This window comes from Apostichopus japonicus, chromosome 6, assembly GCF_037975245.1.
Source record: "Apostichopus japonicus isolate 1M-3 chromosome 6, ASM3797524v1, whole genome shotgun sequence".
Classification (NCBI taxonomy): domain Eukaryota; kingdom Metazoa; phylum Echinodermata; class Holothuroidea; order Aspidochirotida; family Stichopodidae; genus Apostichopus; species Apostichopus japonicus.
The window spans coordinates 18,747,525-18,764,434 of record NC_092566.1 but is presented as its reverse complement, the minus strand read 5'-3'; the positions used below and the strand labels follow the sequence as shown (position 1 = coordinate 18,764,434).

Below are 16,910 nucleotides of genomic sequence, written 5' to 3'. Positions count from 1 at the left end.
ATTATCAATCATACAACACTGGCTAAATGTAGTAACAGCAAAGCATAAATGCATCATATTATCAATCATACAACACTGGCTAAATGTAATAACAGCATTGCATAAATGCATCATATTATCAATCAAACAACACTGGCTAAATGTAATACTATACTGCAATATGTAATGTTCCTTGCAAATAGTTAGAGTAGCTGCAATTCAAATCAATTCATGTAATGTCTTCTATACTACAGTTCAGGTTGAATATTAGATCATGGCATGAGAGGTTTATGCTCAGTGATGTCTTCATTCTCTAGAGATTGTAATTGATTTCTGTAAGTTAGCTTACCCTTGCAATGCTCTCTCCCCAAAGTAATCACCTTTCTGGAGTATTTTTGAAAGTGTTGGTGTTGAGTTACCTTCCACTCGCTTTGTTACCCGACACTAGAAAGCAAACAGAATGTGGAGAAAGATGATACTGACATTTGTATAAACATTTAACAATCATGTGTCAAATTGGATCAAACAATCTAAACATTGTTTTTCATAACTTTCACTGCAAGGTACAGTGAACCATGGTGAAAGCTAATAGTGCCCCATCAGTGTTAGCAATGTGATGTAATGGACGTTTTTTACTACAATAATTATTACGATTCCTTCCTACAGGAGGACCAAAGAACAGTGGCTGTTAAAGTACCAGTGCAGACCTACACATCAAATTTCAAGTTTGTGCTTGTTGTGTTTTTTCAAGAACTTGTGTGTTGACAAGGTTCTCACACTTTGACTCCTGAACTTCAGATTTCCATTTTCAACCTTCACAGAAAATAATACTCACTTTATAGGTGAACCTTGCTTCATGTTTGCAATTAGCATGTTTACAGAGTTTAGAGACATTTTAACATGTAGAACTATGCTGAACTCTAATGACCTTTCCCAATACCAAGGAGGATGCACAGTCAAGTATGAAGTTACAGAAAGCTGCACCTCTTGGGTGATCATGTTTACAAGCTTGGACGTCCCATACATACACTATCATTCACCTTCGCATAGGGTCATTTTGCCTTTAGCAAGGAATCAAAAATAATCAAACTTAGATTTACACAATCAATATTATTCTCTCTAAAGTAAAATGCTGTTCTGTTTTGTACTATGCTTCCCTACTGTTTGAATGGTAACATCAATATTCACTCAGAAAGCATGTCATTAGACTTACAGTTGAACCATAACTGTCTGTGTTAACACTGTCACATGTGCATTAAAATAAAGCAGAAGTCCAGCGTTACCTTTCCCTTGCTCATTATGTACATTGTATCCCCAGTGGCCCCTTGCCGTACAATGTAATCACCCTCATCAAAGTAAGCCTGTGAAGAGAAAAGAATTCATGATTTAACTACAGATACTACAAGCAGATATGTATCAGGTTTGGATTTAAGTGTTAAATGAGCCTCCATATTACAAGAAATTTTCACTAAAGATATAACAGGAGAGTTGATACAAATTACTTGAAAATCATGTTTAACACATTCGACATTTTGCTGTGAAACAAGGATATAATATCCTAAACCAAGAAATACACAACAAATGCTCCAAGATTTGTAATTTAGCTTTATGGCTGTTGTCATCCACACAGGCCTTAGCAGATCATTTATACAAGATTAGTCAAAATAGATAGATTAACTGTTATTTAAGTGAGCCAATTGTGAAGCAAATTGAGCAAGCAACGGAAGCAAAAATTCCTTACTATAATATATTGTTCTTTTTTATTGACATGTAAACCACTGCAATTTTCACTTTCTCTGGGTGAATGCATTGCATAATCATCTGTTATTATATAACAACTACAACAAAGACTTGATGTAATATTGGAACTGTGATTATATAACAACTACAACAAGATGTAACATTGAAAGATAACTTGACTGTGTAGCAAGATGCTATTTTGAGATTTGTTACAGAAAAATCAAATGATTTCAACAAAACATCAGAGTGACTTAAATTGAAGAGGAGTCCTAATTAGCTAATTGGTATCCCCTCAATGACATAATATGGTCATTGCCTCATTACATCATCTGCTAGTTTGTTATCCTTTTAATGATACATTATGTCAGCTTTACCTTATCCACATCATCTGATAGCTAATTGGTATCCCCTCAATGACATAATATGGTCATTGCCTCATTACATCATCTGCTAGTTTGTTATCCTTTTAATGATACATTATGTCAGCTTTACTTCATCCACATCATCTGATAGCTAATTGGTATCCCCTCAATGACATAATATAGTCATTGCCTCATTTACATCATCTGCTAGTTTGTTATCCTTTTAATGATACATCAGGTCAGCTTTACCTTATCCACATCATCTGATAGCTAATTGGTATCCCCTCAATGACATAATATTGTCATTGCCTCATTTACATCATCTGCTAGTTTGTTATCCTTTTAATGATACATTAGGTCAGCTTTACCTTATCCACATCATCTGATAGCTAATTGGTATCCCCTCAATGACATAATATTGTCATTGCCTCATTTACATCATCTGCTAGTTTGTTATCCTTTTAATGATACATCAGGTCAGCTTTACCTTATCCACATCATCTGATAGCTAATTGGTATCCCCTCAATGACATAATATTGTCATTGCCTCATTTACATCATCTGCTAGTTTGTTATCCTTTTAATGATACATTAGGTCAGCTTTACCTTATCCACATCATCTGATAGCTAATTGGTATCCCCTCAATGACATAATATTGTCATTGCCTCATTTACATCATCTGCTAGTTTGTTATCCTTTTAATGATACATTATGTCAGCTTTACCTTATCCACATCATCTGATAGCTAATTGGTATCCCCTCAATGACATAATATAGTCATTGCCTCATTTACATCACCTGCTAGTTTGTTATCCTTTTAATGATACATTATGTCAGCTTTACCTTATCCACATCATCTGATAGCTAATTGGTATCCCCTCAATGACATAATATGGTCATTGCCTCATTTACATCATCTGCTAGTTTGTTATCCTATTAATGATACATTATGTCAGATTTACCTCATCCACATCATCTGATAGCTAATTGGTATCCCCTCAATGACATAATATAGTCATTGCCTCATTTACATCATCTGCTAGTTTGTTATCCTTTTAATGATACATTATGTCAGCTTTACCTCATCCACATCATCTGATAGCTAATTGGTATCCCCTCAATGACATAATATGGTCATTGCCTCATTTACATCATCTGCTAGTTTGTTATCCTTTTAATGATACATTATGTCAGCTTTACCTCATCCACATCATCTGATAGCTAATTGGTATCCCCTCAATGACATAATATGGTCATTGCCTCATTTACATCATCTGCTAGTTTGTTATCCTTTTAATGATACATTATGTCAGCTTTACCTTATCCACATCATCTGATAGCTAATTGGTATCCCCTCAATGACGTAATATAGTCATTGCCTCATTTACGTCATCTGCTAGTTTGTTATCCTTTTAATGATACATTATGTCAGCTTTACCTCATCCACATCATCTCATAGCTAATTGGTATCCCCTCAATGACATAATATGGTCATTGCCTCATTTACATCATCTGCTAGTTTGTTATCCTTTTAATAAAACATTATGTCAGCTTTACCTCATCCACATCATCTGATAGCTAATTGGTATCCCCTCAATGACATAATATTGTCATTGCCTCATTTACATCATCTGCTAGTTTGTTATCCTTTTAATGATACATTAGGTCAGCTTTACCTTATCCACATCATCTGATAGCTAATTGGTATCCCCTCAATGACATAATATGGTCATTGCCTCATTTACATCGTCTGCTAGTTTGTTATCCTTTTAATGATACATTATGTCAGCTTTACCTCATCCACATCATCTGATAGCTAATTGGTATCCCCTCAATGACATAATATGGTCATTGACTCATTTACATCATCTGCTAGTTTGTTATCCTTTTAATGATACATTATGTCAGCTTTACCGCATCCACATCATCTGATAGCTAATTGGTATCCCCTCAATGACCTAATATGGTCATTGCCTCATTTACGTCATCTGCTAGTTTGTTATCCTTTTAATGATACATTATGTCAGCTTTACCGCATCCACATCATCTGATGGCTAATTGGTATCCCCTCAATGACATAATATAGTCATTGCCTCATTTACATCATCTGCTAGTTTGTTATCCTTTTAATGATACATTATGTCAGCTTTACCTTATCCACATCATCTGATAGCTAATTGGTATCCCCTCAATGACATAATATTGTCATTGCCTCATTTACATCATCTGCTAGTTTGTTATCCTTTTAATGATACATTATGTCAGCTTTACCTTATCCACATCATCTGATAGCTAATTGGTATCCCCTCAATGACATAATATTGTCATTGCCTCACATCATCTGCTAGTTTGTTATCCTTTTAATGATACATTAGGTCAGCTTTACCTTATCCACATCATCTGATAGCTAATTGGTATCCCCTCTAACGACGTAATATAGTCATTGCCTCATTACATCATCTGCTAGTTTGTTATCCTTTTAATGATACATTAGGTCAGCTTTACCTTATCCACATCATCTGATAGCTAATTGGTATCCCCTCAATGACATAATATTGTCATTGCCTCATTTACATCACCTGCTAGTTTGTTATCCTTTTAATGATACATTATGTCAGCTTTACCTTATCCACATCATCTGATAGCTAATTGGTATCCCCTCAATGACATAATATTGTCATTGCCTCATTTACATCATCTGCTAGTTTGTTATCCTTTTAATGATACATTAGGTCAGCTTTACCTTATCCACATCATCTGATAGCTAATTGGTATCCCCTCAATGACATAATATAGTCATTGCCTCATTTACATCACCTGCTAGTTTGTTATCCTTTTAATGATACATTATGTCAGCTTTACCTTATCCACATCATCTGATAGCTAATTGGTATCCCCTCAATGACATAATATAGTCATTGCCTCATTTACATCATCTGCTAGTTTGTTATCCTTTTAATGATACATTAGGTCAGCTTTACCTTATCCACATCATCTGATAGCTAATTGGTATCCCCTCAATGACATAATATAGTCATTGCCTCATTTACATCATCTGCTAGTTTGTTATCCTTTTAATGATACATTAGGTCAGCTTTACCTTATCCACATCATCTGATAGCTAATTGGTATCCCCTCAATGACATAATATAGTCATTGCCTCATTTACATCATCTGCTAGTTTGTTATCCTTTTAATGATACATTATGTCAGCTTTACCTTATCCACATCATCTGATAGCTAATTGGTATCCCCTCATTGACATAAGATAGTCATTGCCTCATTTACATCATCTGCTAGTTTGTTATCCTTTTAATGATACACTATGTCAGCTTTACCTTATCCACATCATCTGATAGCTAATTGGTATCCCCTCAATGACATAATATAGTCATTGCCTCATTTACATCATCTGCTAGTTTGTTATCCTTTTAATGATACATTATGTCAGCTTTACCTTATCCACATCATCTGATAGCTAATTGGTATCCCCTCAATGACATAATATAGTCATTGCCTCATTTACATCATCTGCTAGTTTGTTATCCTTTTAATGATACATTAGGTCAGCTTTACCTTATCCACATCATCTGACAGCTAACTGGCATCCCCTCAATGACATAATATGGTCATTGCCTCATTTACATCATCTGCTAGTTTGTTATCCTTTTAATGATACACTATGTCAGCTTTACCTTATCCACATCATCTGATAGCTAATTGGTATCCCCTCAATGACATAATATGGTCATTGCCTCATTACATCATCTGCTAGTTTGTTATCCTTTTAATGATACATAATGTCAGCTTTAACTTATCCACATCATCTGAAGCTAATTGGTATCCCCTCAATGACATAATATGGTCATTGCCTCATTACATCATCTGCTAGTTTGTTATCCTATTAATGATACATTATGTCAGCTTTACCTTATCCACATCATCTGATAGCTAATTGGTATCCCCTCAATGACATAATATTGTCATTGCCTCATTTACATCATCTGCTAGTTTGTTATCCTTTTAATGATACATTATGTCAGCTTTACCTTATCCACATCATCTGATAGCTAATTGGTATCCCCTCAATGACATAATATTGTCATTGCCTCATTACATCATCTGCTAGTTTGTTATCCTTTTAATGATACATAATGTCAGCTTTACCTTATCCACATCATCTGATAGCTAATTGGTATCCCCTCAATGACATAATATGGTCATTGCCTCATTACATCATCTGCTAGTTTGTTATCCTATTAATGATACATTATGTCAGCTTTACCTTATCCACATCATCTGATAGCTAATTGGTATCCCCTCAATGACATAATATAGTCATTGCCTCATTTACATCATCTGCTAGTTTGTTATCCTTTTAATGATACATTATGTCAGCTTTACCTTATCCACATCATCTGATAGCTAATTGGTATCCCCTCAATGACATAATATAGTCATTGCCTCATTTACATCATCTGCTAGTTTGTTATCCTATTAATGATACATTATGTCAGCTTTACCTTATCCACATCATCTGATAGCTAATTGGTATCCCCTCAATGACATAATATTGTCATTGCCTCATTTACATCATCTGCTAGTTTGTTATCCTTTTAATGATACATTATGTCAGCTTTACCTCATCCACATCATCTGATAGCTAATTGGTATCCCCTCAATGACATAATATTGTCATTGCCTCATTTACATCATCTGCTAGTTTGTTATCCTTTTAATGATACATTATGTCAGCTTTACCTTATCCACATCATCTGATAGCTAATTGGTATCCCCTCAATCACATAATATGGTCATTGCCTCATTTACATCATCTGCTAGTTTGTTATCCTTTTAATGATACATTATGTCAGCTTTACCTTATCCACATCATCTGATAGCTAATTGGTATCCCCTCAATCACATGATATAGTCATTGCCTCATTACATCATCTGCTAGTTTGTTATCCTTTTAATGATACATTATGTCAGCTTTAACTTATCCACATCATCTGATAGCTAATTGGTATCCCCTCAATCACATAATATGGTCATTGCCTCATTACATCATCTGCTAGTTTGTTATCCTATTAATGATACATTATGTCAGCTTTACCTTATCCACATCATCTGATAGCTAATTGGTATCCCCTCAATGACATAATATTGTCATTGCCTCATTTACATCATCTGCTAGTTTGTTATCCTTTTAATGATACATTATGTCAGCTTTACCTTATCCACATCATCTGATAGCTAATTGGTATCCCCTCAATGACATAATATAGTCATTGCCTCATTTACATCATCTGCTAGTTTGTTATCCTATTAATGATACATTATGTCAGCTTTACCTTATCCACATCATCTGATAGCTAATTGGTATCCCCTCAATGACATAATATTGTCATTGCCTCATTTACATCATCTGCTAGTTTGTTATCCTTTTAATGATACATTATGTCAGCTTTACCTTATCCACATCATCTGATAGCTAATTGGTATCCCCTCAATCACATAATATTGTCATTGCCTCATTTACATCATCTGCTAGTTTGTTATCCTTTTAATGATACATTATGTCAGCTTTACCTTATCCACATCATCTGATAGCTAATTGGTATCCCCTCAATCACATAATATGGTCATTGCCTCATTTACATCATCTGCTAGTTTGTTATCCTTTTAATGATACATTATGTCAGCTTTACCTTATCCACATCATCTGATAGCTAATTGGTATCCCCTCAATCACATAATATGGTCATTGCCTCATTACATCATCTGCTAGTTTGTTATCCTTTTAATGATACATTATGTCAGCTTTACCTTATCCACATCATCTGATAGCTAATTGGTATCCCCTCAATGACATAATATTGTCATTGCCTCATTTACATCATCTGCTAGTTTGTTATCCTTTTAATGATACATTATGTCAGCTTTACCTTATCCACATCATCTGATAGCTAATTGGTATCCCCTCAATGACATAATATTGTCATTGCCTCATTTACATCATCTGCTAGTTTGTTATCCTATTAATGATACATTAGGTCAGCTTTACCTCATCCACATCATCTTATAGCTAATTGGTATCCCCTCAATGACATAATATTGTCATTGCCTCATTACATCATCTGCTAGTTTGTTATCCTTTTAATGATACATTAGGTCAGCTTTACCTTATCCACATCATCTGATAGCTAATTGGTATCCCCTCAATGACATAATATAGTCATTGCCTCATTTACATCATCTGCTAGTTTGTTATCCTTTTAATGATACATTATGTCAGCTTTACCTTATCCACATCATCTGATAGCTAATTGGTATCCCCTCAATGACATAATATGGTCATTGCCTCATTACATCATCTGCTAGTTTGTTATCCTTTTAATGATACATTATGTCAGCTTTACCTTATCCACATCATCTGATAGCTAATTGGTATCCCCTCAATGACATAATATTGTCATTGCCTCATTTACATCATCTGCTAGTTTGTTATCCTTTTAATGATACATTAGGTCAGCTTTACCTTATCCACATCATCTGATAGCTAATTGGTATCCCCTCAATGACATAATATTGTCATTGCCTCATTTACATCATCTGCTAGTTTGTTATCCTTTTAATAATACATTATGTCAGCTTTACCTTATCCACATCATCTGATAGCTAATTGGTATCCCCTCAATGACATAATATTGTCATTGCCTCATTACATCATCTGCTAGTTTGTTATCCTATTAATGATACATTATGTCAGCTTTACCTTATCCACATCATCTGATAGCTAATTGGTATCCCCTCAATGACATAATATGGTCATTGCCTCATTTACATCATCTGCTAGTTTGTTATCCTTTTAATGATACATTATGTCAGCTTTACCACATTTATTTTCTGCTTGTTTTTTAATCTTTTAATGATACATAACACAAACTTTACCTCATCTACAAGGTCTGCTAGTTTGTTTAATGTTTCCTCTGGAAGGTGTTTAAAAGCAGTCACTCTGTAAACAAAAAAGAAATCAACCTCAGAGAATAGCAGATCTTACATGAATATCAAATAGTAGTGACCGTAAGCAGACCTTACATGAATATCATATAGTAGTGACCGTAAGCAGACCTTACATGGATATCATATAGTAGTGACCGTAAGCAGACCTTACATGGATATCATATAGTAGTGACCGTAAGCAGACCTTACATGAATATCATATAGTAGTGACCGTAAGCAGACCTTACATGGATATCATATAGTAGTGACCGTAAGCAGACCTTACATGGATATCATATAGTAGTGACCGTAAGCAGACCTTACATGGATATCATATAGTAGTGACCGTAAGCAGACCTTACATGGATATCATATAGTAGTGACCGTAAGCAGACCTTACATGGATATCATATAGTAGTGACCATAAGCAGACCTTACATGGATATCATATAGTAGTGACCGTAAGCAGACCTTACATGGATATCATATAGTAGTGACCGTAAGCATCCCTTTAATTAAACATAATTTCATCATAGTAAAATAAAAGTAAAATAAAACTGTTAGCAAACTGCTTATCCACTAGAGAGCCTGTGTAAAAGAATGTGTAAAAGTAAGTTGGCCTGACGTTTTGATCCTAGCAGCCTAGCAGGATCTTCTTCAGAGGCTAAATGACAAGATGAATCTACTGGAGATGTTATCCAAGTACACTTCCTCTCCAGCCTCTGCTAGCTGCAATCAAAAACACTTTTCTTGCAGATTGATTTAGTGAGTGGAATCTTACAATCACACTTTTAACCTAATTGACAGTGTAAGTAGTACCTCTAGCACTGCTTAGTGTAAAATTTGTCTGAATTAAATGGAGGGATCTGGTTTTGCTAATGATTGGGTTGATGCAGAATTTTGGCACGGCTTTAATATTGCATTTGTGATACTTTCAGACATTGCTACACCTTTATCTTCCTCTCACCTCTTTAGAAGGTTAACTTGCTCTGCTTGGCGCACAAGGCTGGTCTTCATCATTATGGCCTGGAAGCATTGTCTGTCAATGGCCCAGAGCTTTGCCACAGTTAAGGCTGTAAATAAACAATATGCAACAATGTATAAAAGAAAAGAAAAAGGGAGAGCATTATTTCCTCTCTTCGTGGCCTATGCTTTAGGTGTACATTGGATAAACCATTATGACAAATAGAGTTGATTTTGTCCTTGTCAAAATAACTCTACTGTTTGTGACAATCTATTCATTCAACATATCAAACCAGCAAGCCCACTGACATACTGATTCCTTGCCACATTTCATATGGAAAGGTACATTCTGTGTACACAATATTCTTGTGCTAAATGAGGTAGATTCATTTGTTTGTGCAAAAGCCATTGTGCTCTCCTAAAAACAACTCAACTGATAGCACCATATGCTGCCCTGCCCTTCTGTCCTTATGCTTGTGCAGTAGGTGCCCTTATTGATTTACTCAGCTGATGTTGCACAGTACAAACATCAAACACTAGCTAGCAGACTGCAATTCAAAATAGTCCTGCTCTTCATCAGAGCAATTTGTATTTCCATATGGGTCAGTGGGCTATAGTTTCTTACTATGATAGTATAGTAGTAAGTACACCCGCCTAAGCTTCAAACATTGGTTAATTGCTAAGCAACAACATCCCATGGAAGGCAAAACGTTTCATTCTTACTTGTCAAAAGTTGAATATCATTGTTAAAGTAGAGGTAGCCTATGTGGAAATCCCCTGTTGCATCAACCTACAATAACAGCGGGAGCAACAGTGGATTTATGGCACATTATATTGCAATGAAGATAAAGATGATGCGAAGATGAAGATAATACGAAGATGAAGATGAAGATAATATGAAGATGGTAATATGAAGATGTAGACAGGAAAAATGAAAGTTCAGCACACAAAAACAAAGAACAATTTGAAACACATTTAGATTTAATACAGGCTCCTCCTTTACACAATCTTAAGCAAATTTGTGTTTTGCAACTGGTACAAAACATTAGGAAATACAAAGTTGTAATCATATAGAGGATTAATTAGCACAATCATTTTTAACGTAGCTTTGTGCCAGTAAGCATGATTTCTGCTGATAGGTAAATTGCAGTGCCTGGTACTAGATTAGCTAGTGTGACTATTACACAGTTGTCATTTTGTTTGATGCAACTAAAATCATGTCTGGTGACTGGAAACATGTTGACAAAAACTGGAACTTTGCCTAGGGCTACTTTTCAGGAACAAATTGAAACTCTTAATCCCACCATAAGAACAGGTCTACAATCAAGAATATGGGCTATAATTCATAAATTTCATGAAAATGGACATTGTAATTATTAACTGAGGGTTGTTGTGAACTTTACATGAAAACACATCTCAAACTAGCCATAGCCAAAAGATGAGAAAGTGCATGAGTCCCATGTTTATATTAATCCTCAGCGGATTATTATATAATTGTATAATATTAATCATAATACAATAGCTAATGAATATTCATACACCTGTTTATTGTACATAATTAAATGTGAAGATCACACTGCCCTGTCAGTACCCTTTCTCAGATGAAAGTTTCTTCATCAGGCTCTTCAACTTGTGAAGTGGCATACTGTATCTCACCCCCCTCCCTCCCCGCCCCATATTTTGTGCCTACCTACTGCACATCATGTCCCTTATTAATTTGGTTGAGACCTGGAACTTGTCCTCCAGGTACTAACCAAGGTGGATCTTAAGATATACCATTAGGTAAGTTCATCCAACTATTTGCTTTTGTAGTTATCTTGTTTGTTGACCACATATGAAATTTGACCACCACAGGGAAACAGTAGGGTCCTTGTATGTTCATTATAAGATCATCTGTAAACTTAGTACGTACTACATCCAAGCTTTTATTTTGGAGTAATATTATGCTTTACAGACTTTGACTAAAGTTGACCTCATATGACCTTTGACCTACATCAACTTCAAATTGGTTCTTGTACTTACCAGGGAATCTATAAACCAAATATGAACTTCGTTCATGCTTCACTTTGTGTGAGATATCATGTATACAAAAGTTTTAGATTTGTCCTCTATTGACCTCAAGTGACCTTTCACCCCACCAATTTCAACAGCATTCTTGTAATCACTATGATGCTTCGGTATACCTAATATGATCCTCATCCAAGTTTTACTTCTGCAATTATCATTTTCATAAGGGTTTTAGACTTTGACCTAGATGCTGATCTCAAATGACATTTGACCATCAAAAATTGCAAGTTAGAACTCTTGTAGAAGACAAAGGGTTTTATCTACATATTAAGTAGTTAAATTCATGCACCATGTACCTTTTGAGTTATTGTGTTTACAAGCTTTTGCTTCTTGATTGGCCTAGCATAAGACATTTAAAATTGATGTTGTTTCAAACATGAGTTTGAAAATATGGGTTTGAAAATATATGATTGTAGTGCATACTGTCCTTCCATCATTTGGCATATGACATCCATCTTGTAATTGACTGATGAATGACTGTAGCAAGCTAACTAACTGTTACAACACAGAATGTGACTGTATGCTATCGAACTATATAAATTAGAAGGCACCGTTAAAGGAAATGATGTCACTTAAATACTATCAAACTATATACATTAGAAGGCATTGTTAAAGGAATGATGTCACTTAAATACTATCAAACTATATACATTAGAAGGCACCATTAAAGGAATGATGTCACTTAAATACTATCAAACTATATACAAGGCACCGTTAAAGGAATGATGTCACTTAAATACTTTGTATACTATCAAACTATATAAATTAGAAGGCACCGTTAAAGGAATGATGTCACTTAAATACTTTCAAACTATATACATTAGAAGGCACCGTTAAAGGAATGATGTCACCTAAATACTCTGTATGCTATCAAACTATATACATTAGAAGGCATTGTTAAAGGAATGATGTCACTTAAATACTTTCCTTGGAAGCTTTCAAGGTTCCTGTTCAATCCACTTGCATGCTATACATTGCCATGAATTGACAATTTAACATATATATATTTATATAATATTTATATATATATATATATATATTAATATATATATATATATATATAATCAATCAATAAAGAATAACACACCAGAAAAATTCCACTTCACGACCGGTTTCGTCGTTTTGGGACTCATCAGGCAAACCCCGGATCTTTGTGTCACGAACCGAAGTCCGTACCACTCGGCCACAGTGATTCTACTGGTGTGTTCAATATATATATATATATATATATATATATATATATATATATATATATATATATATATATATATATAAAGAATGAAAATATTTTATTTTTCTCTATCAGTTGGTACCTGATTGAATATTTATTTTAAAGGGAATATTGATCAATCTTTATAGCAGCATGCCTCTGTGAGGTAAATGACTGGGCAGAAGGTTGACTCTCACCTGTTACTGAAGCTGTTCTGGTGCAGTTATAGAGAATGGCCAGTTCACCAAACACTTTGCTAGGGCCCATGGTAGTAAGGAATTTGTGCTCTTTGGTCACTTCAACCTTTCCCTCTGAACATAGAAAAGAAAATATAAATAGGTATTAAATTGACAATGCAAGGTTCAACCTTATAATGACCATATAGGGCCACATCTTTCATTCAATACTGAGCTGACAACAAGAACATCGTGACTGCTCTTGAAGTGGGATGGTGGAGGGGGCCTGGTGGGGAGCCTGGTGGAGGTGCATGGGAGGGAGACAGATAAGAACAGCATGACTAAACAGAATTGTTGTTAAGTCACTACTAACCATGCGTGGCAGACTACAACCGTACATGACTTACAGCATTTTTCTAGTATTATACAAAGATAAAAAATGATATGACAGGCAGGACAAGATCCCACTTTCACTAAAAAAGACCCTTAAATGTATTAGAAGGCAAACTACAGACAAACCATGTTCCAGGTTTGGGGAATCCTACAACTTAACACCCTTTTTAGCTATTATGATATGTGTACTGTATTTACTGTGTGTGCTGTACTTACTATGTGTTCTGTACTTATTATGTGTGCTGTACTTTCTATGTGTGCTGTACTTACTATGTGTTCTGTACTTTCTATGTGTGCTGTACTTTCTATGTGTGCTGTACTTTCTATGTGTGCTGTACTTACTATGTGTGCTGTACTTACTACGTGTGCTGTACTTACTATGTGTTCTGTACTTTCTATGTGTGCTGTACTTTTTATGTGTGCTGTACTTTCTATGTGTGCTGTACTTACTATGTGTGCTGTACTTACTATGTGTTCTGTACTTTCTATGTGTGCTGTACTTTCTATGTGTGCTGTACTTTCTATGTGTGCTGTACTTACTATGTGTGCTGTACTTACTATGTGTGCTGTACTTACTATGTGTGCTGTACTTACTATGTGTGCTGTACTTTCTATGTGTGCTGTACTTTCTATGTGTGCTGTACTTTCTATGTGTGCTGTACTTTCTATGTGTGCTGTACTTTCTATGTGTGCTGTACTTACTATGTGTGCTGTACTTACTATGTGTGCTGTACTTACTATGTGTTCTGTACTTTCTATGTGTGCTGTACTTTTTATGTGTGCTGTACTTTCTATGTGTGCTGTACTTACTATGTGTTCTGTACTTTCTATGTGTGCTGTACTTTCTATGTGTGCTGTACTTTCTATGTGTGCTGTACTTATCATGTGTGCTGACATGTACTTAAGTACTGTACTTCTTATATGTGTGCTGTACTTTCTATGTGTGCTGTACTTTCTATGTGTGCTGTACTTTCTATGTGTGCTGTACTTACTATGTGTGCTGTACTTACTATGTGTGCTGTACTTACTATGTGTGCTGTACTTACTATGTGTTCTGTACTTTCTATGTGTGCTGTACTTTTTATGTGTGCTGTACTTTCTATGTGTGCTGTACTTACTATGTGTTCTGTACTTTCTATGTGTGCTGTACTTTCTATGTGTGCTGTACTTTCTATGTGTGCTGTACTTACTATGTGTGCTGTACTTACTATGTGTGCTGTACTTACTATGTGTTCTGTACTTTCTATGTGTGCTGTACTTTCTATGTGTGCTGTACTTTCTATGTGTGCTGTACTTATCATGTGTGCTGACATGTACTTAAGTACTGTACTTCTTATATGTGTGCTGTACTTACTATGTGTACTGTACTTATTGTATGTGTACTGTACTTACTATGTGTTCTGTACTTTCTATGTGTGCTGTACTTTCTATGTGTGCTGTACTTTCTATGTGTGCTGTACTTACTATGTGTGCTGTACTTACTATGTGTGCTGTACTTACTATGTGTGCTGTACTTACTATGTGTTCTGTACTTTCTATGTGTGCTGTACTTTCTATGTGTGCTGTACTTTCTATGTGTGCTGTACTTATCATGTGTGCTGACATGTACTTAAGTACTGTACTTCTTATATGTCTGCTGTACTTATTATATGTGTACTGTACTTATTGTATGTGTACTGTACTTACTATGTGTTCTGTACTTTCTATGTGTGCTGTACTTACTATGTGTGCTGTACTTTCTATGTGTGCTGTACTTATCATGTGTGCTGACATGTACTTAAGTGCTGTACTTCTTATGTCTGCTGTACTTATTATATGTGTACTGTACTTATTGTATGTGTACTGTACTTACTATGTGTACTGTACTTATCATGTATGCTGACATGTACTGAAGTGCTGTACTTTTTATATAAGTGCTTTACTTATTATGTGTGCTGTACTTATTATATGTTTACTGTACTAATTTAGATTAAATGTTAGCATAAACATTTACCTTGAAATTTAGCAAAGTCATATGAACGTACAAATGGGACAATAAACTGTACAGCTCCAGGTGGTTCAGATCGGAATGACCGAAGATACTCTGAATGTTGAAGCGAGTGACCGTACGCAGAGCACGTGGATTGTTTTTACTTTTCATCATGTGAGGTGCGCAGTTTCCTTGCTCTCCTTAGGGAATTGAGGAGAGTATTGTGCGTTAGTAACATTTTAGGAGTGCTGTGAATTGCTCTCGCAGATCGAATTTAAGGAGCGCAGAGGAGCGCGATTGGGCTGGCACTCCTTATAAATCAAGGCTGGAAATTTAGCAAAGTCTGAAGACTACCATCAAAGAGAACATTGTAGAGATTCATGTTGCTATTATTACACGTCCCAATATACATCATATATGTAAACACATGTGAAATATTTATCTTCTTTCATCACAGTATGCAAGCTCTGAAGATGAAGTGCATAGCCTAGGCAAAAATTACATCACACTTACCACGGCAAAATACCACCCTTTTTCCATGGTAAACTGTGGTACAATACCACATTTTGATTTTGGTATTTTGGTCCTATGGATGTGGTTTACCACAGCTTTACCATGGTACCATACCACAATTTTACCAAGGTTTTTATCACTTTCTATTTCATCTTCACCATGGTTTTATCTCAAATTTACCCAATGTGTACTATGGTATTACCATAGTTTTACCCTAATTAACCACAATTATACCCTATAGCTGTAGGCCCTATATAGCTGTACCAAAGTTTTACACTAATGGTTTTACCCTAATTGTACCACAGTTTTACCCTATATTTACCAGAGTTGTATCCCAATTGCACAACAGTTTTCCCTACTTGTCTTTACTGTAATCAGTACACCACAAATAACCTTAAATTTCACCCATTGGTGGATTTTATCATAATTGGGCTAGTTGAAACATACAACAAAGCAACTCATACTGTCATAATATCGTATGTAATATTATTTTATATGCATCAGATTTGGTCAGTATGCTGCAGTCAAAACA

The 16,910-nt window shown here is 35.2% G+C and overlaps 1 protein-coding gene across 4 annotated transcripts in view; it reads right to left on the bottom strand.

The window, feature by feature from the left end:
- Positions 1–16,910, bottom strand: part of LOC139969242 (cGMP-dependent protein kinase 1-like) — a 156,106-nt gene that overhangs the window by 37,934 nt on the left and 101,262 nt on the right. For all 4 annotated transcript variants that reach the window (XM_071974155.1, XM_071974153.1, XM_071974154.1 and 1 more), the window contains 5 exons: positions 13,525–13,638; positions 10,055–10,160; positions 9,037–9,100; positions 1,263–1,340; positions 329–423 (listed from right to left, as the gene is read on the bottom strand). In XM_071974155.1, the coding sequence (XP_071830256.1) occupies positions 329–423; positions 1,263–1,340; positions 9,037–9,100; positions 10,055–10,160; positions 13,525–13,638 (457 nt within the window). The remainder of the gene's footprint in view (positions 1–328; positions 424–1,262; positions 1,341–9,036; positions 9,101–10,054; positions 10,161–13,524; positions 13,639–16,910) is intronic.